Source organism: Gorilla gorilla, chromosome 7 (assembly GCF_029281585.2).
Source record: "Gorilla gorilla gorilla isolate KB3781 chromosome 7, NHGRI_mGorGor1-v2.1_pri, whole genome shotgun sequence".
Taxonomy (NCBI): Eukaryota; Metazoa; Chordata; class Mammalia; order Primates; family Hominidae; genus Gorilla; species Gorilla gorilla.
In genome coordinates this window covers 7,297,965-7,325,629 of record NC_073231.2, presented here as the reverse complement: position 1 = coordinate 7,325,629, position 27,665 = coordinate 7,297,965, and the positions used below count along the sequence as shown (strand labels likewise).

Here is a 27,665-nt window from a genome sequence, read left to right as displayed (position 1 = left end):
GAAATTGGGTCATTTGTGATTACATAGAAAGTGTTTCCATAGACAGTTTCTGTACAAGGTAATACTCTTTGCACTGAATAGGATTGCGCACTCATCAGCTAAACTGATGTGCCGCCTCTTTTAAATCATGCAAAATAAGTCAGAAGTCTGCTAAAGTAGCTACTAGACTTTGTTCTCTGACCTCAGTGGCTCTCTCCGCTGTCTACCTTAACTGCCAATTGCATTGTTTAGGGGAAAGGTGCAGTTAGGAACATTCTCTAAAGCAGCCCTCCCCAGAGAGACAGTCTTGCTGTTGTTTTATTGCTGCAGAGTCAAGTTTTATCGCTGGGTTAATTTTGTTCATTGAGATTTACTAAGCAGAACAATGGGTGGTCTACTCATTTTTAGTATAAAAGTAATACTTGGTCTTGATTATTTTCTAAGAAATTGAATAGTATCCACCTAGAAAATATAGTATTAAAGAAATATTGTCATTGAAGCATTTTTTCTAATTATAAGAATATTTGCTGTCATTTGATTTAAACTATTGCTGTACAGTAGCTATCTCTACACTAAAAATATTTTCTTCCCCCTAGAAGGTTAGTCACTCTGGATAACAGGTTTTAAGAAGTTATCTATTTTGTTTTTCTACTGGTAACTGTAGAGCAGCAAATAAGAGAGCTGAAGTGCCACTGGGTTACCCAAGTCCTGTGTTTTTTGAAAAATGTCACTCTTGGTTTTCCATGTGCTTCCATTTTGAAGCATTAAATATATTTTTCATTTTGAAATGTTGAGGAAAATTAATTAAAGAAACTCAGAATAATGTAATGGGTAACCAAATGAGATGGCCAATTATTGAATCCTAATAAGCAAAAAGATAGGGATAGATCATTATTGAAGATAGTATATCATTGACCAAATATATTTCTATAGAAAAAAAGCCAGAGAATGGAAAAAAATGCACTTATTCTTATATAAAAAGAACATACTGAACTACTTAAAGTCTAAAAGTTAACATCTAAAAAACATGTCTTGAAGAGAAGATAAAAGTAGCAATTTAATTTTTAACTTTCCTGAAAAACATCTTGCACATTTCTCAAAACAATATTGTCTCTATTTCATGAGACCTTTTAGTGAAAGCTGTTAAAATTCTCACAATAACTATATCTGGTGCCCTCTTTTCTTTTTAAATCACAAATTTCAGATCCTGCTCATAATACCTGCCCAGACCCTGGTACGCCACACTTTGGAATACAGAATAGCTCCAGAGGCTATGAGGTAGTTCATTATGAATTTACTATGTTTTCTTTCTGGAAATATAAAATATATTTGTTACTTAAACATATGTGAGTGCTTTTTTATATCATACCTTATTCATGTTATATTTACCTGAATAAAATTCATTCAAAGGGGATTTCTACATGTGTTTTTAACTGTCAAAATCTATATATATATATATATATATATCTTACTTACTAGATAATAATGGAATAATGCATAATTTCATATAGAAATTAACATAGCAACTATTACATTATTTTCTATTTGAAATCATGCATGATTCTATTATTTGTCTGTTAAATTCTCACGGCAATTCTCAAATTGGGGTAACTTGTCACTGATTAGCTACCCATAAAAGGTTCCACTTAGGGACTGGATATAGTGGGGAAATAATATTAAATTCTAGAGATAAAAATAGGAGAAAATGTATGTAAGCCCCTTAGTCTAAACTTACTTATGAAATTAGTTCTCCGTATGATCTTTAAATTTCTATGAATTATTAGTGTACTAAATATCATTTTGGAACGTTCATTTGACTTTTAATAAAATGAACACTAACACTTCAGTGAACGTTGGAGAAATACCTAAATGTGGAAGGTAATGAAGCTTGAAATAAAATGTTTTAACCATCTTAAGTACTCCCATAACTTCACTGTTCTCTGGTTGGATGACTTTGAAAACAAAAGTTAATTATATAGGGATCTCATCAATTAAGAATAAAAAACCTTCTTCCTCAGCCGCTTTCCCCATCTCTTATGAGCCCGAAAATATTCCCATTGTTCTCGCTCGGACACAGAGTGGCCATTTCCTTGTAGCTCTCTTGCATCCCACAGGGGAAGTCCTTACAGGGAGCTAATAATATACTGACTCTAGCACATTTTCTATTATGTCTCAAATATTGCCTTAAACTTCAAGTAAATACTTTCAGGTATATAAATATTTAATGCCAAATTGTCAAGGAATATTGGAAAATACTATATATGGATGTCGCTCTCACTGATTCACTAAGAAAAATAAAATTTTGAGCACCATTGCTTTGAGCAATTCTTAACTTGCCTATGTACAACTTACAGTAATTAAAAGTCAATGATGACTGTATTTAGCAACATAGTTCTATAACCTATCATATGACACTAATAGGGTTGGATAAATCCTTCACCCTCCTTATAACAAATTAGTTACACTAACACGAATAATTGATTTTATCCAACAGCAAGATTTACTAATAATTTAAAGAGCCCAGACACCATGTTTTAAGGAGAAGGTTGAGACCATGAAATGCAGCTCTCCCCAAATGGTTTTATTTCTTCCTTTATTAGGAACATTTTAGTTTTTAAAGTAACCAATGAGATTTTTGTCTGTTTTCTTTAGCACCATATGCTGAAACCTTACTTACACAAAGTGAGCCATTTCAGTGTGAAATGTCCCTGTGTTAGGCTATGTTAATCTTGCAGCTTAAATGACTACCTCCCATTCTCCAGCCAGCGTGTCCCCGAAACCCGTAGCTCCAGGGTTAGTGTATGATAATCAGTTTGCAGTGGCTCGGTATATTCTGCTAAAAAAAAAAATTATTGAGAAGGAGACTGTATTTTCTTTCTGCCAGTAAATGATACAGGTTGTCCATGACCTTCCTGAGAATGTCAGCATGTTTACCAGGAGGTCTGGTTAGAATTGCAAACATGCTTACATGGAGAGTTGATGGACACCGTTCCTGATAGAGAGGAAATGGGCTGGGAGCAGCAGCTCACACCTGTAATCCCAGCACTTTGGGAGGCCCAGGCAGAAGAATCGCTTGAGGCCAGGAGAACAGCCTGGGCAACATAGCAAGACTCTATTTCTACAAAGAATACAAAAAATCGTCTGGGCATGGTAAGGTGCACCTGTTGCCACAGCTGTGCAGAAGGCTGAGATGGGAGCTACTTGAGCCCTGGAGGTCAAGGATGCAATGAGCTATGATTGCACCACTGTGCTCTATACTCTGGGCAATAGAGAGAGGCCCTGACTCTAAAGTTTAAATCGACCAGTCAATCAATCAATCAATCAATCAATCAATCAAGAGTAAATGAGTCAACCCTTTCCCATCATTGAATCTTAAATTAGCTATTGATTTGACATTTAGATAAATTTGTACTTTTCTTTATAAATTCATACTTCCACTTTATCAAGTGCTAGAAGCAGCATTTTTTTTCTCCTGATATCCTTTCTCACTATTCAGTGTACCAACTATTTCCTTGCATTTTACTTGTAGTTGTTCTTCCCAGAATCCCAACATGGGAGGTATGGGCTTATGCCTGTGAGAAGGCAGACACAGGGAATTAAATAACTGGTTAAAATTCTCAGAGCAAGAAACAAGAGGGGAATTCAAATCTTTGGATGCTAACTTGGTGCACTTATGTGCCTTCATAAGTCAAGCTTTAAGGAAATAATCTGGTCCCAAAGCCAAGCTGGGATGAGTGCAAACCCGCCTTCCCTGGGGGCTGCTTTCCTCTGCCTGTATACGTGAGTCATGCTGGCCTCATGCTGCAGATACACAGAACCATGGATGATCTTTGGTGCCCCTCAACTCACGACCATAGCTCATTCTCTAAAAAAGACATTTACAGATCACAGGAATCTGCCCCTCAAGGCACCTCTGGTTAAATTAGGAACACACATAGGTGAATAAATATACAGGTAATTCTAGGACACTGTGGTGAGTGGAGCAGATATGTTGGGGAAATGCATTCAAGCTGAGTGTGATTCATTCTTGGAGGATCAGAGAAGAATCTGCAGCGGATGTGCAGTTTAAGCAAAGTACAGAGAATTAAGTGGGGGTTAGCTTTGTGAAGACCTGGTGAGGAAGACGCCTCAGACATTCAGACAACAGTAAATAGTTTGTACAGTCTGAAGCATCAGAAAGACAGGTAGAGTTTTGGTGGACTCTGTATGAGCAGGAGGTGACCAATCCCCTTGGAGTGCTAACAGAAGTAATTTTCTAATAAATACCAGTTGTTTCAAATGTGAGTGGCAGGAAAAAAATGAAAAAGGAAATAATAATTATTACAAACAAAAAAGAAAGAACTCTAAAACAGAAAAGGCATAATTTCTTTACCCAAACAGCCGTCTAAATTTTCAAAATTCGAGAAGATCTTACATTATTCATTGAGCAATCTACATTGTGTGTAACACTGTAACAGGCAGTTAAAATGTACATGTTGACTTAGACAATGGCTTGACATTAACCTGAAAAGTTGCTGCTATACTTTTACTCGGGCGTGTACTTTCAGGTATCACTAGTTGACACTTCGTATATTCCCTCGGCCTCTGAAGCTAGTATTGGATTTCCTCTCTAGGTTGGAAGCACGGTTTTTTTCAGGTGCAGAAAAGGCTACCATATTCAAGGTTCCACGACTCGCACCTGCCTTGCCAATTTAACATGGAGTGGGATACAGACCGAATGTATACGTAAGTGTGATTTCTTCCACCACCATCAGAAGTAACTATTTATTGTGAATGTCTGAGAAGTGTTTACCACTAAGGGAAATAATGAGAAATTGTTTTTAATTCCCTAATCCTAAATTTCGGATGTCCTCAAAGTTTGGTTCCCTAGAACTGGCAGCATAAGCATTGGCTGGACAGTGGGCTGTGAAGGCTGCTCTCAAGCCTCATCCTTGACCTTGAACCAGAGCCTCTGGAGGGAGCCAGGGAGGAGAGAAGGGGGACAGTTTAGTTTAACAAGCGCTCCAGGAGATTCTCAGGCACTGTAAAGTCTGAGAAACTGCTTGAAACCGAAGATAAGTGCATAATGTTATATTGAACATTCTTAGAGGGAAAACTTATTTGTACGTGCTATTATTCTTCTAGGATATTTACATCAAATTACCAAAGAGAGGATGAACTGAATAACGTCATATGTCAGAGTCTAAGTGGAAGTGTTTAAAAAATTATTCTCACTACAACAGGAAGTATATATGAACTGATCATTCAAATACATACTTAAGGATCACATTTTATTTTGGGACTTAATCATGAGAATTAGAAAAAATATATGGATGAGTAGTATGTGAATTATTCATTTCACTCATTCTGAATTTAGTGAAATGCAGTCTTATTCTTACTATATTAAAAATAAAAACATTAATAGAATGTTATAAAAATATCTTAGTATATAAAGTGTGATTTTTGGGTGTGTTTATTTTAAAATTATCTCTGCTCTAAATCACTACTCAAATTACATGTTGATAGTACATGTACATATATATGTATATACATACACTCATATATATATGCATGTTTATATATAATATGGAGCTTGATAATATCAGGTATTTGTTATGGTTACTAATTAGTGAAATAGTGACAATATTCAAAACAACTGCATGCACAATTTTAAAATTGTAAACTTGGCTGGGCATGCTGGCTCACGCGTATAATCCCAGCATTTTGGGAGGCCGAGGCAGGTGGATCACGAGGTCAGGAGATCGTGAGCATCCTGGCTAACATGGTGAAATCCTGTCTCTACTAAAAAAACTACAAAAAATTAGCCGGGCATGGTGGCGGGCACCTGTAGTCCCAGCTACTGGGGAGGCTGAGTCAGGAGAATGGCGTGAACCCAGGAGGCGGAGCTTGCAGCGAGCGGAGATCGTGCCACTGCACTTCAGCCTGGGCAACACAGCGAGACTCAAAAAGTAAATAAAAAATAAATACATAAAAATAAATAAATAAAAAATAAATACATAAAAATAAATAAATAAAATTGTAAACTTGTTTTATAATAATATGTCAATCCTTTATTTGCAGCATGTATGCAAACTTTATAAGGAATGGAGTGATTTGAGATATAGAGTGTACATTACAGTCTCATTTATTCCTAAATTATATTTTAAAGAAAATAAGAATCTATATTAAGTTTCTAAATACACATTAAAGTTTTATCAAAATAATTAATTAAATTGAATAATAAATTTGGTAGTTTCCACAAGAACCAAATCAAGGCATATCTAAATATTCACCAGTCTCTATAATTTATAAGACTGGGCTTTTAAGGATCTTTAACATATTTATTTCGGTAGTATAGCAGAAGTGTTTTTATTTCAAAGCTGTGATCGCTAAATCTTTGCACATAATTACCTATGTATAAGTATGTATAGGATGGGTGTAGTGGCTCATGCCTGTAATCCCAGTACTTTGGGAGGTCAAAACAGGAGAATAGCTTGAGGTCAGGAGTTCTAGCACAGACTGGACAACATAGCAAGACTTCATCTCTACCAAAAAAAAGACATATATATGTGTATATATATGTATGTATACATATTGACTGCATAACCATTTCCAAATTATTTTAATCTATTAATTTCTCTAGACACATGTGCTAACTTTACAATAAACAAAGTCTCAATGTTTCCTAATGTTGTTTCAGCTCATGCCTGCAGACAGCCAGAAACCCCGGCGCACGCGGATGTGAGAGCCATCGATCTTCCTACTTTCGGCTACACCTTAGTGTACACCTGCCATCCAGGCTTTTTCCTCGCAGGGGGATCTGAGCACAGAACATGTAAAGCAGACATGAAATGGACAGGAAAGTCGCCTGTGTGTAAAAGTAAGTCATTGATCAAGGAGTGGCATACTTTTCCAAAGAGCAAGGGAAAGGATCAGCTGCCCATCAGGCTAGTGTCCACATGTGAGACCCATAAGTAAGAGCATGAGGCTGCAGCATCGCCACCTGCCTCAATCGTGCTTCTTGTGCGTGAGCTGTGTGTGTGAACGTGTGTATCCTCAGTGTTTGATGCAATGGTGGCATAGCTAAATATATAGTACAATTAGTATGCGATTAGTACATAATAAAATGATTGCATTATTTTAAGCCAAAAGAGAAAAGCTATTTGGTTAAAGAAAAGCATTCTGAGTTAAAAGGAAAATAATACTTGGTATAGTTTCAGGAAAAGTAGTTCTTAGAGATGAAAATGAATAAATATCACCAAGTATCCGAGAATAGGTAAATGAAACTCTGTATTATTTTTAAGACCACATGCTGTTTGTGGTAAAACCTCAGTTTATGTGTCCCTGACATTGATTCTGCTTTTTAAAATTACAAAAGCAATTCACATGGAAACTATCCATTAATTACAAATTTGTGTGTTTACAAGTGAGAGTCATCAGCCTGGGTCAGATTTGATGACAGCTAAACTTACAGGTTCTCCCGTTTGTGATTTATAAATCCATGGAGTCTAAACAGCATAAACCAAAAACGATGGCTTGTGAGATAGTCAGTGACTTTAGGTTTTGTTTCCTGGAGCCTATTTATAGTTCTCATATGAGGGATTTTAAAGAGACTTTTGTTTCCCTTGCCCTTCCCTGTTAGAAACAGAAGAATGAAAACTTTTAAAATGGTAATTCGTAGTTTGATCTAAAACTGTGAAAGCTAAGAAATTATGACTTAAATCTAACTTGATAGACCAAAATGAACATTCTGCAATGGAAATAATTTTGAATTTTTCAATAGTAATGTATAAATTGATTGATTTGGGTGGGGTATTGGTCAATGAAGAGGGACTATAACATCATGGTTATTTGGGTGGGGTGTTACCTTTTAGTATGTGGCAGGGTATTCCAAACAGGATACAAGAAATGTCATAGAAGGCACCCTCCTTTGCAAGGCTCTCTGTTGTAGCACTTTAAATGGAAATATACGTAGATAGAGGTACATTGATTTTTCATCCTTAAACTCCGCTTTCCCACAAACACCAAGAATATTCTGCTGTAAAGACATGAGTTTAAAATGTATATGTATAAGGTATTCATATTTTGTACATTAAAAAAATCTGGAGAAAGGAAAATTGCTTCAATTTGACATTTTTTCAAACTTACTCAAAAATAACTGTTTTTTTTAAAATGATAATTTGTCTTTTTACTTGTAGGTAAAGGAGTGAGAGAAGTTAATGAAACAGTTACTAAAACTCCAGGTTTGTATACCAGAACAGTTCTAGATTTCAATCAAATAAAGTGATTTGTTCTCTACTCTGCACAGTGAAACTATTTCCAACATTTAAATTCTGAATCCGTTAGTCCACAACCAACTTAATGTTTCAATTATTTAAAGCACCAAGCTTACATGGAATTCTATTTATTTCACAACAATGGTTTGTTAATGAAATAACATTACTTCACTTAAAAAGAAAACCTTTGGTGTTATCACACACTGTCTCATTCAAACTTGCCTTCGGCATTTGGTAGGCAGAAGTGAAAACGTTGATCGTTCCATGTGGTATAATGGAGAGCCTTATAAAGAGGGTTGCGACTTTATTCCGCCAAATGAGGAAGCTCATGTCAATGAGGCATTTTTACAGCATAAGTTGTTAATGTAAACAGTTCAGACATGGAGCCCAATTTTTTCCAAGTGTCTCCATTCATCTAGGCATGCTTTGCCTCCTAAAATGTTAATGATCGTTTTTTTGTTGTATGTGGCGCCTTTTGCTAAACGCATTATAGAGCAAATCGCAAAGATGCAGTCCTATTTCCCAAGGAAAGTTTTTACTATACAAAATCATCTGGCATGTTCTGTGTTTTAAATTTAAATTGTTTTTAAATAACAAAATGTATCCCAAATTATATTAATTTAAGTTGGGTATTTTGTTGTTGTTTTATCAGAAACAGAAATCCTTGGTAAATATATAAGATCACTTGACTAGTACTTTCTTTATTCAGGTTTTAACACTTTTTTTTTTGGACATAAGCTCTATTTTAGAATCAAACATGGAAAGAGTATTTGTATTGCTATTGTCAGGATACTGTGTGACACATTTAATTCTTAGACAAGGGAAAATATTGTCAGGATGCTGTGTGACACATTTAATTCTTAGACAAGGAAAAATGTGCCAATATGATGAAAGGAATTTCTCCAATCTGAATAATAAAGAATATAAAATGCTTTTTAAATCTTTCTAGACTATTTTATTTACATATTACCTAAAAATCACATACAGAAGTAAGTGCTCTTTATCCAGGCAACATGTTCTTCAATGGAAGAAAACACAGCCTCTTTTTGTTATTATTGTTGTGTGTGTGTTTTGTTTTTTATTTGCTTATTTTGTGTTTAAGATATTGAAATATCTATACACTCCTTTTGTAGGTGCAAACATTATTATCAATATTCCTTTTCTTGTACTCTTGGAAAGGAAGTGCTAATTGAATGTGATTCCTCATCAAGGTGGTACATTCTAGTACAGCTCAGCTATGTGGCTGCTGCATTGTACTGCAGGCTGCCAGCAGCAAGTGAAATTATAAAGACCCAGAAAGATGACCTCTGCCACATGACTCGTGGTCCTATTTTAATACACAGAAGCCACTTCTAAGACATTGGTTGTATCTTAGCCTACCCAGCCAGGCCTGGCCCATTCCTGTGAAACTTCAACAAGATTAACTTAAGTGAATGCTTGATCAAGTGGATTAGTAACTTCAGAAGAGCATATAAATTCTAATTAGGGAAAACATTTTTTATGTACTTTAAAGGCTATTAATTTTAGTAATGGAAAATAAAGTTATTTTGAGGTTGCTGATTAAAATGGGGGCCTCTGTTGTGCTGACAGTGGCTAAGCAGATGTGTCTAAAATCAGTGATTTATAAGCCAATGTGTTAGATACTTGTGTGGATATATGAGTTTTTTACTTATTTTATTATCAGTATTATTTTGAGACAGTGGGGTCTACAAAAGGCCAAAGGAAGCTATTATCTTCTGTTCTTCTTTAACCCTTCTCTTGCTAGGCCAAGTTTTATAGGTTTAGCCTGCCTAGGAAAACAAGAAAATGGCCAGTTGGGCTGAAAAGAAAAGCATGGGTATAGGCACAATATACTTTTGTCCTCATTATTTGCGACTATAAATGGACTTTCTAAAAAATAGGTTAGGGAGACATGAATCTTCATTTCCACCTAGCAACTCAAGTAATGTGTTTTGACCAATTATGCTTATCATGAATCTTATCTAATTAAATAATTCATGCACATCAGAAGGCAGAAAACAAAGAGAAATGCTGAAATCATCATGTGGATTTATACACTACAATTCACGTTTATGTGTGAAAATGGCAGGATTTTATACACATTTTTAAACAGACACATGAAAAATAAGTTTATTTTTTTCTTAAGCCGTGAAAACAGGAGGAAATATCTCAATAATCTTTGTAAGTTTTCCTGTCGATGAATTCTGTGCTTTAAAAAGACTGCCTTTTATTACTGAATTTAAAAGACATATATAAAAGAAACATTTGAAATTATTGAGCCCATCTCTTCTTACTCATGGAATATATTACACAAAGAGATTAAAGAAGAGCAGAAGAGTATGAATGAGAGAGAGGGACTCTACTTACAAAATAAAGACTCTGAAGTGAAAGGGCTTTGTCTTCATAAGTCCACTTGGTGTTGGGATATGTAAGCTTTTTCGAGACAGGGCATTGCTCTCATATTATATATATCAGTTCTTCGGAGCCTTCCAAGTCTTTCAAAGAGTAGACTTGGATATTATTGAAATATCAGTAGTGATTTCATGGGTCAGGTAAACATATTTCTTACTAAGCACAATAAAAACTAAACTAGCATTAGAAGTACCAATTCACCATACCCCATGACCTTGGAAGGGTTGTTAAAGTAGGTATGCTTTGGCTTCTAATAATAATTTAAAAAACCATAAGCACAAATGTCTACTTGCATACCATAATAATCTTCGCACCTGCTTCTTTTGAGTTTTGCACATGCTGTGAACAGCGATGCGCTAGGCTCCCCTTGTCTTCATCACTGCCCTCATCTGTGATCGCTCGCTAAGCAGTATGATGCCTTCTGTGTTTAATAATGTCTGAATTTATTGTTTGTGTGTGTGCTGACATTGGTCTGTTTCCCCCCTTCCCACAGTTCCTTCAGATGTCTTTTTCGTCAATTCACTGTGGAAGGGGTATTATGAATATTTAGGGAAAAGACAACCCGCCACTCTAACTGTTGACTGGTTCAATGCAACAAGCAGTAAGGTGAATGCCACCTTCAGCGAAGCCTCGCCAGTGGAGCTGAAGTTGACAGGTAGGTCCCGAAGAATTCACTAAACGCATGGTGTGAGCAGAAATAGACCTGTTATCTTTTCACAGAGAGGTGATCTAGTAAGTGTTAAGTACTTATTACTGTTGTGTTGGCTTTGCATATACTGTAACTCATTGGAGCCTCTCCCTAGCCATGAGAGGTTGGTATTATTTTCTTATTTTAAAGATTACAAAACCAGTACAGAAAAGTGAACTGATTTGCTCAAAATTATGCACATATTAAGTCAAGAATCTGAGATTCGTATACAGATACTGCATGTCTCCAAACTTTATTTCTTAATACCTTTTTTCTTAACTCATGTGCTCATCATGAGATTTTTAAAATCATCACACAATTAATAAAATAAAACAGCCTTGATTTCTATGGCAAACACTGTTTTAAGCACTGTATGTGTATTATCGTTTTCATTCTTACATTAATTCTGTAATGTATTTTTATTGTATACCTTTTTAGAGAGAGATTTTTTAATTAGCAGAATCAAATATGTTATTTTTTATTCTTTCTGTGGAATAAGGATATTGAACTTAGTGGAGTGGATTATACCTATTCAAGATAGACAAGGATTTAAGAAGTGATTTTCAGGGGAAAATGGAAGCTCCTAAGCTAAAATTCACAAATAAAAATACAACTTCTGTTTGAGTTTTCTATTATCGATGATATTATCATCTCCGTACCACATTCCACATCAAATGGATTAAAGGGCTGAATTACTAACCTTCTCCAAGGTAAGCCTAACCTGCTGATCTTTTCACAGGCATTTACAAGAAGGAGGAGGCCCACTTACTCCTGAAAGCTTTTCAAATTAAAGGCCAGGCAGATATTTTTGTAAGCAAGTTCGAAAATGACAACTGGGGACTAGATGGTTATGTAAGTACATGTGTAAGGTCTGTGACAAAGCACAGGCTTTCTAATCATCTCTCTGTGCAGACGCAAGGGCTACGGATTGGAGGCTTCTGAGTAGAGCTGTCTTGTGTCTGCCCCATGAAAACTCAGCTGCCCCTCTTCTTGACAGAGTGGCCATTTTATTCCTTCATTTTATAAGGGAAGAAACCAGGTCTAAGAAGTAAGCAATAAATTGGCCATCCTTAAAGGGGTGGTTACTGTTGAGGACAGAACAAGACCTGAAATCCAGGGTCTATGATGTTACTGCTACGTTATATCGTGAGTGGTGCCATCAGAAATTTTCCATGACCGCTTGATAACCACGCTGCTCGTTCTAAAAGAAATCATTCCCAGATAAATAGAAAGATTTAAGACATCCCCCTTAACACCCTTCGTTGCAAGTTAACCATTTGTTTGTGTTCTAATTCACTATCTGACTTAAGGGTAGACAGCCATACATGATGTACCCTGCCCAATAGCTGGGACACAAAGTGAGTTTTACATAATGTAGATTATTTCTTAATTCATACGTTTGTCTTCCCTTAGAAAGTGCAGTTAACATATGGATATATTGTAAAATTTGCTATCATTTTCGAGATCAAAAATGAGATTGTGAGCATTTGCATATGTTAGTTAAAGTTCACTTCTGTGTTGGTTTCTGATCTTTAACTATAAATGTGTCACCAAAAGCCGTGGCAAAAATAAAACATTTAACCAGTAGTATCTAAATATGAGATATAAAAGTTGTATTAAAAGATATATTGAAAGAGGATATTATTCATCCCTTCGTATACCTTTTTATTTCTTTTCTTTTCTTTCCTATGTGTCAGGTGTCATCTGGACTTGAAAGAGGAGGATTTACTTTTCAAGGTGACATTCATGGAAAAGACTTTGGAAAATTTAAGCTAGAAAGGCAAGGTAAGTTGCACTTAGGATATTTTTTAAAGCAAATATCAGTTTGGCTTTCCAGTGATTTTTCTAAGAAGAAATGGAAAAGACGACTCTAAAAGAAACCTAAACAAAAATAATGAGAGAGACTAACATATTTTACAGCTGAATGAAAAAAATTATTTTGAATAGCAAAATAGACAAACGCAAAGCTGGAAATAATGCAATAAATATGCCAGACATAATATCTTCACTATATCAAGAGCTATTAAAAATAAGAGAGAAAAAGATGAAAATCAAAGTATAAGCAAAGTATATTACCCAAAGAAAACTAAGAGTTCTTAAAAGTAAAAAAAAAAAAAAGTAAGAGTAGTTAAAAGTGGCCAACAAACATATAAAAAGATCTTCAGAAATATACATATATATATTTATATAGTAACAAAGATGATTATTTTTAGTTATCAGAATGACAAAGTTTTAATAATTGGTTTGGGGTTGATAGGAAAAGAGCCTCATGTTTAATTTTGTTGGATGTATGGGTAGGTACAATTGGTCAGTACTTTGTTCATCCAACAATTTTCTGTCTAGAATTTTTAATCAGGCAAATGTGTAAATTGTTTTCTGCATATTCAGGCATGTCCAAAGCAGGATTGTTTTAGTAGTGGAAGTTAGAAATAACCTCCGCATGTTGCCCATCTATCCTGAAAGAATTGCTTCAATGAGTATTTTTATGTAACAAATTATACTACCTATGAAACAATTATTATTCAGTATATTTATTTAAAGAAATGAGGACTATATATTGATGTGGAAAGAGGTTTGACTTATAAATGAGAAAAAGCATATTCTACACAGGTAAGCCCTCCTTCCTTCTTTATAGCTTTCTGTACTATTTGATTTTTGTCTTAGTGATTAAAGGAGGAACATATTTGGAAACAATCATCAGATCTGAATGCTATCTCGTCTGCTTCCTATTTTTGTCATCTAGGATGAGTCACAATATTCTTGAGCCTATTTCTTCATCTTAAATCTCATTATAGAAGTTCTCAAGGTTGTTACGAGATTGAGAGGCCACGTAAGCATTGCTTTGTGCATGCTACAGCTCTTTTTGCACAAAAGTCGTTATAATTGTTGCAACCCACAAATAAAAGGAAACGCATTTTTGTAATAACCTTGGCACCATATTTCTCCTACTTGTAGAATACTATTCACACAGTATTATTATAAAGAAGAATATTACCATATAGGCTTTGATACCAGAGCCACCTTTTGGAGGAATGTGAGTGTACAGTTTTGTAATGATTACCACTGATGAACTTATTTTGTAAGACTTTTATCAAAATGCTGAATATAAAAAAAGTCTACTGCCTGTAGAAAAGCAAAAAAAAAAAAAAGGATAATTAATCATAAAATACTTTACTTCCACTATTCAACCCACAGTATTATTAAATAGAAGAGCATTATAATGTTGGCAGTGGCTGAGATTATATGTTAAATTGGGTTATATTATTTTGAGGTAATGAAATGGAATAAATGCATTGGACCAACACTAATGATGGGTAACGTTTTTTCTCTTGCTCTAAGCCGAATCCTGGAGTTATTTGTCCTCCTTTCTCTCTGTAGCCCATGCTCTAGTAATTTTGTTGAAGGACACCCCAGTGAGCTGTACAAGATGCTGGGTAGATGTCTAAGTTGACTGATCCAGTGAATTTGACCTGAACTATCAGTTTGCTATTACACATTTTCTTTGCATTACCCCTTTTCTTTTTAATCTAACAAAATAACAGCTTGGTTTAACAAGGAATTTTTATTCTCATGTGATGATGAGCTTGTTGTCAGGAAAAACAGTTTACTTTACAAAATAATTTGAGTCATAAGTAAGTCCCCCCTTCAACTAATTAGAAAAGTTTGTGTTTATGTAATTCTGCAACAGCAACCATTCATTTAAGAATGATGGCAAGCATCTATTTTTATGGATAAAAATAACCTCCTAATTTTCTCTAGTCAGTAGATAAACCAAAAAACGTGATTGTCATTAAGTGGATACTAAAATAAAATTAACTTGAAAGACAACTTTAATGCAAAAACTTGCGTAAGAAACTCAACAATAAACTAGTTTCCTCATTAACATTGAATGACTCAACCCTAACATACACACAAAGAATGAGAGAAAATACATAAAATTATGTACCTGATGAGTGACTTGTATCCAGAATGTACAAAGAACTCTTATGGCTCAATAATACAGAGGCAAATAACCTAAATAAGAAATTGACCAAAGATTTGAATAGATATGTCTCTAAAGACATGCAAATGGCAATAAGCCCATGAAAAGATGTTGATTATAATCATTATCAGGGAAATGCAAATCAAAACCACACTGGGATACCCCTTCACGTCCACAAGGATGGCTGTGATCTAAAAGTCAAATAGCAAAGGGTGGCAAGGAGGCGGAGGAACTGGAACTGTCCTACTTTGCTGGGGAAATGTGAAATGATGCAGCTGCTCTGGAAAACACTCTGGTAGTTCATCAAATAGTTGTTACTGTAAGCTCCAGCAATTCCATTCCTACATGGGTAGCCCAAAGAACTGAAAAATATGTCACACAAAACTTGTACATGAATGCTTAGAGCAGCATTATTTATAATATCCCAAATGTAGATACAACCAAAATGTCTATCAATGGATGAATGAATAAACAATATGTAATATAGCCATACAATGGAATATTAGTCAGCGCTGAAGAAGAATAAAGCATTGATGAATGCTACAACATGGATGGACCTTGAAAACGTCCTGCTAAGTGAAGGAAGCCAGATAAAAGAAGGCCAAATAGTCTATGAATCCATTACAGGAAATGTCCGTAACAGTCAAATCCAAAGAGATGGGACACTGATTAGTGGTTGCCTAGGGTTGAAGGTTGGGATGAAGGTGGAGGAAGAATAAAGCTAAAAGATACTGAGATTCTTTTGGAGGGACACCAATCTTCTAAGTGAGACTACAGTGGTAATTGCACCACCCTATGAATACACTGAGAAAGCCTTGGATTGTGTGTTCAGCTTAAGTGGATGAATTATATAGGACAGTCACGCATCGCTTAATGACATTTTGGTCAACAAAAGATCACATATGCACCAGTGACCCCATAAGATTATAAAGAAGCTGAAAAATTCCTGACACTTGGTGACACCACAGCTGCCATAATGTCATAGTGCACGGACTTACTCATGTAGGAGCCACTGGCTGTACCTATAGCCTAGATATGCAGTAGGCAACACCATCTAGGTGTGTGAGTGCACTCTGATGCTCACACAGCCACAAAATTGCTTCACGAAGCATTTCTCAGAATGTATCCCCAACATGAAGTGTTGCGTGACAGGATGTGCATTTGTTTCAATAATGCTCTTTAGAAAATTGAATGACCTAGCTTATCACATGTGCAAAGATGCTCACCCTCCTTCTTCAGTAAAGAAATGTAAATTTATAACTACGTAAACACTGTGTTTGATTTATCATTGTAGTAGTGGCAGCAGCAGTTGTGGTTGCAACAGTCATGGAACCAATAATAACTTGTGGAAGGAGGGCGATGAGAGAGGAGGAGGGAAAGGGGAAAACAAGGAGGGGGAGGAGAAGGGAAAGGAAGGTAGCAGAGGGATCGCACAGAGCTGTCCATGTGTTATTGTGAAGACCCTCGTAGGATAATGATAGAATGAAATTGCAGTGCCTCTTTAGAGAGTAATTAGGTAGGATGTAGCAACACTAAAAGGTACAAATTCTGTTTGTCAATAATTCTACTTCTTAAGATTTGTCTTGTGTAATGTCGACTCCTGCTACTGTGTAGATATAGGCAAAAGATTTCATTGCAGCATTATAGAAGTATTAGAAACACCCTAAATGTCGCTGGACAGTAGATTGGCTAAATAAATGTTGTTATATCTAATCAGTAGAATACTACACACCTTAAAAAATTAAATCTGATTCATATATGCCAGTGGAAGAGCCTCATAAATAGACTGTTAAGGTTAAAAGCCACATAAGCAAAATGCAAATAATATTACCAATTATAAAAATAAGAAAAGAGAAATAATCACACATATTACGCGTACATTGTTGGAAGGAGAATTTTTAAAGCCCTCGACTATAAAGAGGAAATACCTTGTAGGGCAAGGAATGATTATTTTAATTTTCCTTTATATTATTTGTTTTCATATCCCTTTATGCCATTTTAATTAACACAATGTGTGTATATTAACCTTCAAATTATTAAAACAAGGGCAAGTAACTGAAATTAACTAGGAGCTGCAGGCATGTAATAATCTCACAGTAAGTTTGGTTATGTAATTCACAAACACCTTCTTATGTGCTGTTCTTTGTTTTTATGTGAGGTGTCTTGTGACACGTAGATTTTCCAGCATTTTATTATTTGGAATTTTGTTATCGATTATGGATAAAAGTATGTAGCTTTGTTTTCAGATAAAAAAAAAGTAACTGTGGTTAATGTAAGTAGAATACACATTTATAAGAATAAGACAGATAATCCCAGAATTACAGAAACTTGAAGATCAATGTATGGCATCGTAATGGAAACTAAAAGATATTTGGGTGCTGAAATGCTATACAGACAAAACTTTTTTTTTTAATTTTGCAAATATATATTGAGCACATACTGTGTTCTAGGTTTTATTGCAGGTTCTGAGGAGTCAAGAGGAAAGCTAACCAAACCAAACCAAACCAAACAAAACAAAACAAAAACCCTGGCTTCAGGAAACTTACGTTTTTGTGACTATGAGTCCGTGTGAACATTCCCTCTGTGCCAGGCATTGTTGTAAGCACTTGAGACGTACTAACATATCATTTTCACAACCAACCCATGAAGTTGGTGCCCTCTGAGTAGGGCACCACTGCTCTCTGTTGGACAGCACCACCCGTTGTCACTGGATGTCACTGCTGCTGCTGGGACCACCCTCAGTGCACACATACACACACACTTCATGTTGTCCCCTGGGCTCTAGAACCCCTTCAGCCATGGAACAAATTTTAAACCATCTCAGAATGTTTTGCATCCCTCGCTTCCAATACAGTGCCTGGGGTGGGAACACCCAATTGGCTTCACTCACTGCACGTCCATAACCTGGGTGCTCAGATTGCAAGAGAGCAAGTGTCTGGCATCTTCCTTTTGCATGATGATGGGACAGATCTCAAAAAGATAAGTAGTTGTAAAAAGCCAACATTGCTCCAAAATATGTTCCTATTGGACGTTAATATTGTAGGCAGTCATAATCCTACATCTATTGAAGCAAATGGCAAATAATGTCATTTGAAAGTTTTTATATGAAAATTAAAGGGTGTTGATACAAATAGTGATTTAAAGATTTTTAATATTTGATTGATTTTTTGCATTTCTGGTTTATAAAACAATAAATACAGCAACATCTCTTTGAATCTGTCATTTTATAAATTCTGGAAATAGGAAAACCAGATCAGCTTCTTCTCAACAATTCTGCTATATTGAGATGACGCCAATCATGATTCATTGCACACCTGCATTAAGTGACTCCATGCAATTAGGCCAAATCCATCTCAAAATTATATTTTGTTAGTACAGTCTTCAAGAACTTATTTCCTCCTTTGGCAACAGTTGCTTAATAAAGGTCTGTGGATTTGAGTTTTTAATGCTTTCCTCTCAGTGCCATGCCATGAGACACTCCATAGTCCTGGCTGATTCTATCACCTTCATGATACTTGATGTATTCACATTTGCCTTCCTTTCTAATGGACAAAAGGTATATTTTAGGCCAGGTGTGGTGGCTTAAGCCTGTAATTCCAGCACTTTTCGAGGCCGAGGCAGGTGGATCATTTGAAGTCAGGAGTTCAAGACTAGCCTGACCAACATGGTGAAACCCCATCTCTAGTAAAAATACAAAAAATAGCCAGGCATCGTGGCAGGCACCTGTCATCCCAGCTACTCGCTAGGCTGAGGCAGGAGAATCACTAGAACCTGGGAGACAGAGGTTGCAATGAGCTGAGATCACTCCACTGCACTCCAGCCTCGGCAACAGGGTGAGACTCTGTCTCAAAAAAAAAAAAAGAAAAATTAATTATTTAATTTAAAAACTTACATTTTATCATTATTTTGTGTCTTCATGGAAACTTGCATTGTGACGTTGAACTATAATTTTTTTTGAGTGTTTCTAAACTCTGCTGTGAATTTCAGAATGTACCTAAAATAAAGACAGATGACACCATCCTATTCACATATGAAGAATGCAATGCCATTTTTATGGATAACTGGGATATTTACATAATTTCAGTGACATATTTTGCCGAGTCTGGCCTTAAGGCCTGAAAAAACAGCAAATATTATTGACCTCTGAATATAGAAAAAATACATAAATGTTTTCAGTTAGTTTTGTGAAAACACCTATAATTATAAACGAAAGTCAGGATGTATACTGACCCTTTTGCCTTTCTCACATTTTAAATGTTGAGACTCTTTCATAGTATTCTCCATTATTAGTAGGAAATAGTCAGTTTTTTGTCTCGGTCATTAAGTGGATATTAAAAATCTTTAGAAAAGAATATCGATTGGTTTCCTGTGAAATGGCAACTCCGTCTGCTTCTTGTAGAGTTCATATCCATTTATAAAATTTATCATATGTATTTCTTTAAGCAGAGTACAGTAACAACAAATTTAATATTTCCTTTATCTTCCAGATCCTTTAAACCCGGAACAAGACTCTTCCAGTCATTACCACGGCACCAGCAGTGGCTCTGTGGCGGCTGCCATTCTGGTTCCTTTCTTTGCTCTAATTTTATCAGGGTTTGCATTTTACCTCTACAAACACAGGTACTGCAGAAACACCATCTGTTTGAGAATGTTGTGAGTGTAAACTATGGGTTTAAGTAATGGGCGTGCTCTTGTGCTCACATGCACATGTATTTTATATTACTATGCAATATTCTTTTTTTTTTAAATCAACTTTTATTTTGAGTTCCGGGGTACATGTGCAGGATGTGCTGGTTTGTTACCTAGTTAAATGTAAGCCAGGGTGGTCTGCTGCACGGATCAACCCATCACTCAGGTATTAAGCCCAGCACCCATCAGCTGTTCTTCTTGATGCTCTCCCTCCCTCCAGCCCCCCACAGGCCCCAATGTGTGTTGTCCCCTCAATGTGTCCATGTGTTCTCATCGTTCATCTCCCTCTCATGAGTGAAAGCAATGCTCTTTCTTGCACTAACAATGCTTATTTGTCAAGATTTTTTGTTGTCCTTTCTGTTGTTTTCTGCCCTACTTTTTAAGCAGAATACATCTAAGAAATAAGAGAATAAATGACTGAGTTGAGAAATAATATGTTTTTTTCTTTCATGTTCAATTGAAAGATGAAATAAAGGATTCTATCTCTACATTCAGGCTCCATGGCCAACGATGAGAACCTTTAGAAGGTATTTCAACCTTCCAGCAAAAGGTTGAAAAGAATGTTCTCTATGGCCACTTTCAACTCTGTGAATCTGTGATTGATAGATGTTTCATTGATTTCTTTCTTCAACAAATACAAATTTAGCTCTTTATATGTAGTAAGCATTATAGATGTTCCATCTCTTGAAAAAGTGTTCTGAATACCCATGAATTTGCAAAACTCTGCTAACTGTAAAATGTCAAAACTTGGGGACAAACAACTTGAGTGAACCAGATCCTTTCCTTGGGATTAATGTGGATGCCAGAAGAAAAGAATTATTTTGGAGGAACTATAAACTCCTTGTACATTTTTTCCATATATGGATAATACATTACCTGGAGGAATCTGGAAATGCCAAACTACTCTAAAATACTATTTGAAATGGTAGCATTAACTACAAGTAATAAGAAATAAATTATGATCCCCTAAAATAAAATTACATAGGTTAAATAAATATCAGTACATAATACAGATATTTCACTTAATTCTGGTTAAAACAGAAAAACTGTCATGATATTATTCTTTCAAAACTCATGAAATAGCCTCTTTAAATATTTGCTTTCTTATATTCACTTTTGAAATACACAATAGAGAAAATGTTGCTTCAAAGGTGTATTAGCTGCTTGTGTCCGTGTCTTCAGTTCCCCATGGCTAGTAATGTTCTTTCTTTAAGAATATGACTCAATGAAAAAAATTTCAGATGATATTTACAAAATTAAAGATTGGCACATCTGTGTTAATTTTTTGGAAGAAAAAATACCCAATACACACAAGTCCGATGAGCCTTATCCTTGAATTTCTGCTCAGGACTAATTTAAAATTTAGTAAATGTAGAAAGATATTCCACTACCTTATCCAATAAGATGCCATGATTAGATGAGCTTCTCTTCTTAAAGGGATATGCACAAAAATGTATCTTCTTTCACAGGTTCCTCTGGGTCATATAATATCCTTATAGAGACACATATGTAGGAACTTACAATTCCTACAAATTTATTTTTGCTTTCGATTGGCATCCACATTAACCGCAAGGAAAAGGTCTAGTCCATTAAAGCTGTTTTCCCTCAACTTGCCTGCAAAGATGCAAACCTTCATATAAGACTGGGATTGTCTTGTCCTTTAAAAAGATAACCCCACATAATTATATATGCATATTTATACATAAATATCACTTCTGATTATATCTTAACTTTAAGGCAATGTAGCATTGGGGGCTATATCCAACAAACACACCAGTTTTAGTCGTTAAACCTTAGAAACTTCCCTGTCAATGTTGAGTAGTTGGGTGTCTCCGTGAAGGCAGCGCCTTGGAAAGAGATCTCAGATTACAGAGCCAGAGATAAGGGAGACAGCGCTTATTTTTATGTAAATGTGATGCCTCCTCTGGGTGGGTGGGGAATCTGTCCTCATCACAACTGGACTCCCTCCCTTCCTAACGCTGCACCAAGACCAAGAGGCTGCCCTGCATGTTGAATATGAAGGAAGCTCTTCCCTCTCACAGCTCTCAAGAGGACGGCTATGAGGCCACTGTGACTTCTCAGTCCGTTGGGTCTTTTAGTTCTCTACTTCTGTGCCGTAGGAGCGAGGGATGGTGGAATTTTTGCAGAAGCAAGGAAGCCCAGGGCTCAGTTGCCAGCAGCACATCAATCCATTTTCTTCAAGTTCTCACCACCTGGTCGGGAAAGCACCAAGCCTGTAGCACTCTCTACAATGGCTTCTCAGGCTCTACAGAGATAAATATTTCTTAATGAGTTGGCTCTGCATTCCTCCAGAAAAACCCTGTTTATGCTCATTTCTGAGTCTGTTGCTTGCATGTTGGGAGTTGCTTCCTCAGAGCCCAAGGTCCTGACAGCCTTCTGCCGGGTGCAGCTGCACACCTGCAGGTCAGCATCCAGCTGCAGCCAGTTCCACTCTGGGATTGCATTTCCCTACACATGAAGGGACTGTGGCAACTTGTGATCTGGACGATTGAGTGAACATTTTAGCCAGGTCTTCACTTCATTGACGAGGGGCTGGATTTGTTTGCTAACGATCACTGCTGGCGCATTTTCCAAGCACAATGTCATGGACCTCTCCCACTCCAAGGGCAGTCACAAAGTGCTGTTCTGCCGTTTTCTCAGAGCCATGTGCCACGTACTTCTCTTTTTCTTAATGAGCATGTGTAACATAAGGAAATCTAGTAAATGGCTCGGCAGAAGTTTCTTGACGCCCAATGTCAAATGATGTTTTTGCGAGCACGCTTATGTACATTAAATTTCTGTTTTTGCCACGTGGCACGTTTTTCTTATCTGATTTCCTCTGGAATAAGGAAAGAATAAACGGAGACAGAGCAGACCAGACATGATTCTGTCTTTTCAGTCTGAAAATCCTCTAATTCTCTAATCATAGGTTGTACGTAGCGGTTTTCTTTTAACCAGAAAATGTGACAACAGTTTAATAATGAGTATAGTTCCTTTTTTATAAACAGATTCATTTTTAACTCAACAGAGGCAAAATAAAAAATAACTTTTTGTGAATATTAGTAACGACAGTGAACTAAAAGCTTAAACTTGAAATGTAGTTTAATCATACCGCGCTGAAGGCTAGGCATATGCCCACAACCCTGTTTTACAGAGTAGTAGAAAGTTTCGTGACTTAACCAAGGCCGTATAACTTATCAGTGATAAATAGACATCCAAAAGAAAACCAATCCGATTCAGCCTTTGGATCCTTCCCAATTTCCCTGGGGCATTTGTAGGAAGCATAAATAAATCTTTGATCCCAGTTACCCAGGAGGCTGAGGTGGGAGGATCACCTGAGCCCAAGAGGTCAAGGCTGAAATGAGTGGTGGTTGTGCCACTGCACTCCAGCCTGGGCAACAGAGTGAGACCCTGTCTCAAAAAAAATGTAGCTAATTTTTGAAATCGATTCACTTTTTAAAACCCATTTTATATTCCCAGTCACCAATTTAAGCAAATAAGCTGACAGGTGTGCAGGTGTGGATGCCTTCCTTCTTTGCAAACGTCCTGGCTGTACTGCTCCCTGCTCTGTAGACGTTGTCTCCTGCACACAGTCCCAGCTGCTAAATCTCCAAATGAAACCAGGATTCTAATGATTTGTTTTCTGTTTTCCTTAGAACGAGACCAAAAGTTCAATACAATGGCTATGCTGGGCATGAAAACAGCAACGGACAAGCATCGTTTGAAAACCCCATGTATGATACAAACTTAAAACCCACAGAAGCCAAGGCTGTGAGGTTTGACACAACTCTGAACACAGTCTGTACAGTGGTATAGCCCTCAGTGCCCCAATAGGACTGATTCATAGCCATACCTCTGATGGACAAGCAGTGATTCCTTTGGTGCCATATACCACTCTCCCTTCCACTCTGGCTTTACTGCAGCGATCTTCAGCCTTGTCTACTGGCATAAGTGCAGCGGGGATCTCTACTCAAATGTGTCCGGGTCTTCTACGGATCAAACTGCACATGCATTTTCATTCCAAAAGTGGGTTCTAAATGCCTGGCTGCATCTGTATGAAATCAAGGCACACTCCAGGAAGACTGCCGCGTCGCGCCAACACGTCATACTCAATGCCTCAGACTTTCATATTTCTGTGTTGCTGGGATGCCTTTCAATGCAATCGTCTGGGCTCGTGGATATGTCCTTCGGGTGCGGTGACAGAATGGTAGCACCACAATATGTGTTCTCTTGTGTTGTTTTTCCTTTTTAAACCCCCATGAACACGAATACTCTGAAAAAAATAAAAAGCTTTCTGGAAGAAGACACCTTTCTGATAGAGGCTCACACCTACAAATGCTTCACTCTGTCCTTCCGAGACCTGACAAGCTTTGAGGACCTCACAGCTCCCCTGTGTGTTCATCTCTAGGGATGTTTGCAAATTTCCCAGTCAGCTGTTCTGTCGCAGAATGTTTAATGCACAATTTTTTGCACTAGTGTGTTATGAATGACTAAGATTCTGATAAAAAAATAAATTATTTACACAGGGTTTATACACACTATCCATTGTATATAAGCATTATTTCATATTATCAAGCTAAACATTCCACCATCAGCTTAGTTGGAGTGGTGGGGAAAAGTATTCCTAGATATGGCACAGATTTTAAAAGGAAATACAGTATTGAAGAGATTTATTTTATTATTGCTTCAATTAGCTCCATTTATGTGTTGAATTCATTGAAGAGGTCCAATGAGAAAAAACCAGAAGCCTCCTTATTTCACACGTTTTCCTCCTTTAGTACCATCCTCATCCAATTACTGTCTCTCTGATGCTACTTAATAGCAGGGGGTTTGCAGAAATTTCTGTTTGCCATGTAAAACTGTGAATAGTAATTTATTTTAGATAGTCGATGAACTTGTGGGTTTTAGCTCACAATGCAGCCTTCCCTTTTGCAGTGTTTTTTTTTCTTTTTTTTTTTTTTGTCTTTTACTCTGCCATCGATATTTGATATTGCATTGAAAGACAATATACCACAGTAGCACCTTGAACTCAGTGAAAATTGTTCAGGATCAAAATATTAAGTGTTCTTTTAGAGGGAAGGAAAAAGTACACACACTCTCCTCTCACAATGATATATTTTATACATTCATTTGTTATTTGTTTCATGCTTTATGATTCCAGATGGAAAGGTAATTTCAGTGACTTTTCAAGTTTAAACTCCATTATAGGTAAATGATAAGTTATGATACAAATAAAATCTATAAGATCCCCAGGGCAAATAAAAATCAAAACATGAAGTAGAAGATGTGGCCATGAGGAAGTTTATATAACAAATTCAAAGTGAAAATCATGTTTACTTTTACTTATACTTATTTGATAAAAATATTTTTGAAACGATAGTACTTATTTTTATTATTTGATATTTCAGTACCTATTCAATTGTGGCAAATTTTCTCTGTTTCACATTTTAGATTGGCATTGGTAATAGAAATGTCAGAATGTTCAAATTGGCCTTCACGTTGTCAGAGTGAAGACATTCACACCTAGCTTTAAGACTGATTTATCTGTTGGTGTACTGAAGGTTTCCATGTAGGACTTCAAATGTGGAAAAGGAAAAGCAGTCAGGAAAATGGGGCATGCTTTGGAGAGTCACGCGTTTTGATTCGGACATTTCCGTAGAGCTCGGCTCCCAGTGTTTTGTTCCTCGGTGGAAAGGGTCTCTGCTGTTTGGGGACTCACTGGCCTCTCCTAGGGACTCCTTTGTCTTGTGAACCCCACGCTGTTGGATTCTGTATCATTATGCTGAATTCTCTGCACAGTTTTCCGTGGCCAACCTGCCCACATCCTTGGAGATTTGCTTTGCCAGTGGGAATCCTTACATTGCTGTTTCACAGTTGACGGGACGAGGTCAGCGGGAGTCGTGCTCCTAACACACACATTGAATGAAACAAAGAAGATGATTGAAAGTGTGAGGAGGCTCGTGTGCAAGGGAGAACAGGGTTACTATACATGTTAGTGTATATACATACATACATATATATATATATATTGTACATATCTAAGTTCGAGTCATTCAAACTAGGTGCAAAATGCTGACTTCAGAGTCTGAATTAACATCTCTGTTCCCACATCCCTGACCTGCTCCCTGGTCAACAATGCTATTAAATCCTGAAATGACAGGACATACATACATACAAGAAACCACATATCAAATTAGATATGATTTTCCTTTGTGTGCAAAGTCAAACTGTCCTAGGGTTGCCAGTTTGAAGCATGTTATTTAAATGAAAAAAAAAATCGGTGAAATTTTCTTGTGAGAATTCTGCCTAGTTTCTTCCTAGGGTTGTGTGCAGTGTTGAACGGCGTCTCCGCAAGGTGTTGGAGGATCTCATTTTAGGGCAGTCAGGAGCTGTGCTTGCTGAGTTAGGTCTAGAAGACTCTTCCCTGAAGGCAACGGGAACACGCGTGAGGGACGCGACCACACGCTAACACAGGACACGTGCTTCAGAGCTGTTTAAAACTGCTGCTTGTTTTACACACACATCTTGCCTTTTTTCAGGCTAGCTGCAATAATTTTTTTCTTCTGTAAAATATTTTGTAAACAACAACAAAAAGCTATTATAAAAAGGGGGTAAAAAAAAGAACGCTGGCATTATGATCAGGAAAACCCATTGTCATCGCCGACCCTCCCTCCCGTCCCACCACACGCTGCTGTCACGACGTAGGTGCGAAAGACCTTTTTGTACAGAGATATATTTTTTATGAAGAATTTGTAAAATTATTAAATATGCTGTAATTTTTTGATTAATGTAGGTACATTGTTAAAAAATAAATGTTTTTACAATACAGAACTGTAATTTTCCCAATAATGTAAAATGTACCATCTCTAGCTGATTTTCAGTTCCAATCCTATTACACATGTATTAATATTAAAGTGGCCTGTTAAAATGAACAGTATGTTTTTTTGTCAAAAAAATTATAAAGAGGGTGTAATATAGCCTGTGCAATGCCACCAATCTTTAAAGCAAATCAGAGTTCTAATTAAATATTTAATTTTAGATTTCTATTTTTGTGTGTGAATTTATTTTCGCTTTAATATGCGCACCTGAGTCCCTTGCAGGGGAGGGAAAGAATGGGAGTCTTCATAATGAGCCTTTAGGATATTCAAAATGAAGCTCCATATTTTTCCCACGACATTCACATCATCGTCATGATTAATCAATAGCACATTTAGCAGGAACCATGAGACACAGAATAGTAACGTTGAAGCTGACAGATTTCTTGATGGTTCACATTAAAAACGGTAAGAAAACTTGGCTTCCTCCAAACCAAAACCTATGTTTTTTATGATTTCTTTTCAATTTGGGAGCTCTGTTTGTAAACGTTCACCACACTAAAAAAAATGACATGAAAGAGAATTATAGACCTACTTAACAGAGCATTCCAAATAACACATTTAAAGAAGGCTCAAAAAAATCAAACCGCTTTTTAAACTCAGAACCAGCGGTCCCCCGTTCATTTCTGGGCTGAGAGAAAACACAATGCTTTACATGTCCTTGGTGGCCATCACGCCGAATGTCTTGCAGTTCAACAGAATAATACACTACTTTCTCTGAGAGTCAAGTTATTACAGAATGAAAAACAACCAATAATATTTCCAAAATAGCCCACGTTGGCTTC

General features: G+C 36.5%; 1 protein-coding gene across 2 annotated transcripts in view; it reads left to right on the top strand.

Moving 5' to 3' along the window:
* CSMD1 (CUB and Sushi multiple domains 1) overlaps positions 1 to 27,051 on the top strand; it is a 2,071,408-nt gene extending 2,044,357 nt beyond the window's left edge. The window contains exons 62-70 of one of the 2 annotated variants that reach the window (XM_055349527.2): positions 1,184 to 1,257; positions 4,593 to 4,704; positions 6,659 to 6,838; positions 8,157 to 8,201; positions 11,140 to 11,301; positions 12,074 to 12,186; positions 13,032 to 13,119; positions 19,804 to 19,936; positions 23,662 to 27,051. In XM_055349527.2, coding sequence (XP_055205502.2) covers positions 1,184 to 1,257; positions 4,593 to 4,704; positions 6,659 to 6,838; positions 8,157 to 8,201; positions 11,140 to 11,301; positions 12,074 to 12,186; positions 13,032 to 13,119; positions 19,804 to 19,936; positions 23,662 to 23,821 — 1,067 coding nt within the window. In that variant the 3' untranslated portion in view covers positions 23,822 to 27,051. The remainder of the gene's footprint in view (positions 1 to 1,183; positions 1,258 to 4,592; positions 4,705 to 6,658; positions 6,839 to 8,156; positions 8,202 to 11,139; positions 11,302 to 12,073; positions 12,187 to 13,031; positions 13,120 to 19,803; positions 19,937 to 23,661) is intronic. The other variant, XM_055349528.2, reaches the window with a different exon arrangement.
* Positions 27,052 to 27,665: the final 614 nt, after the last annotated feature.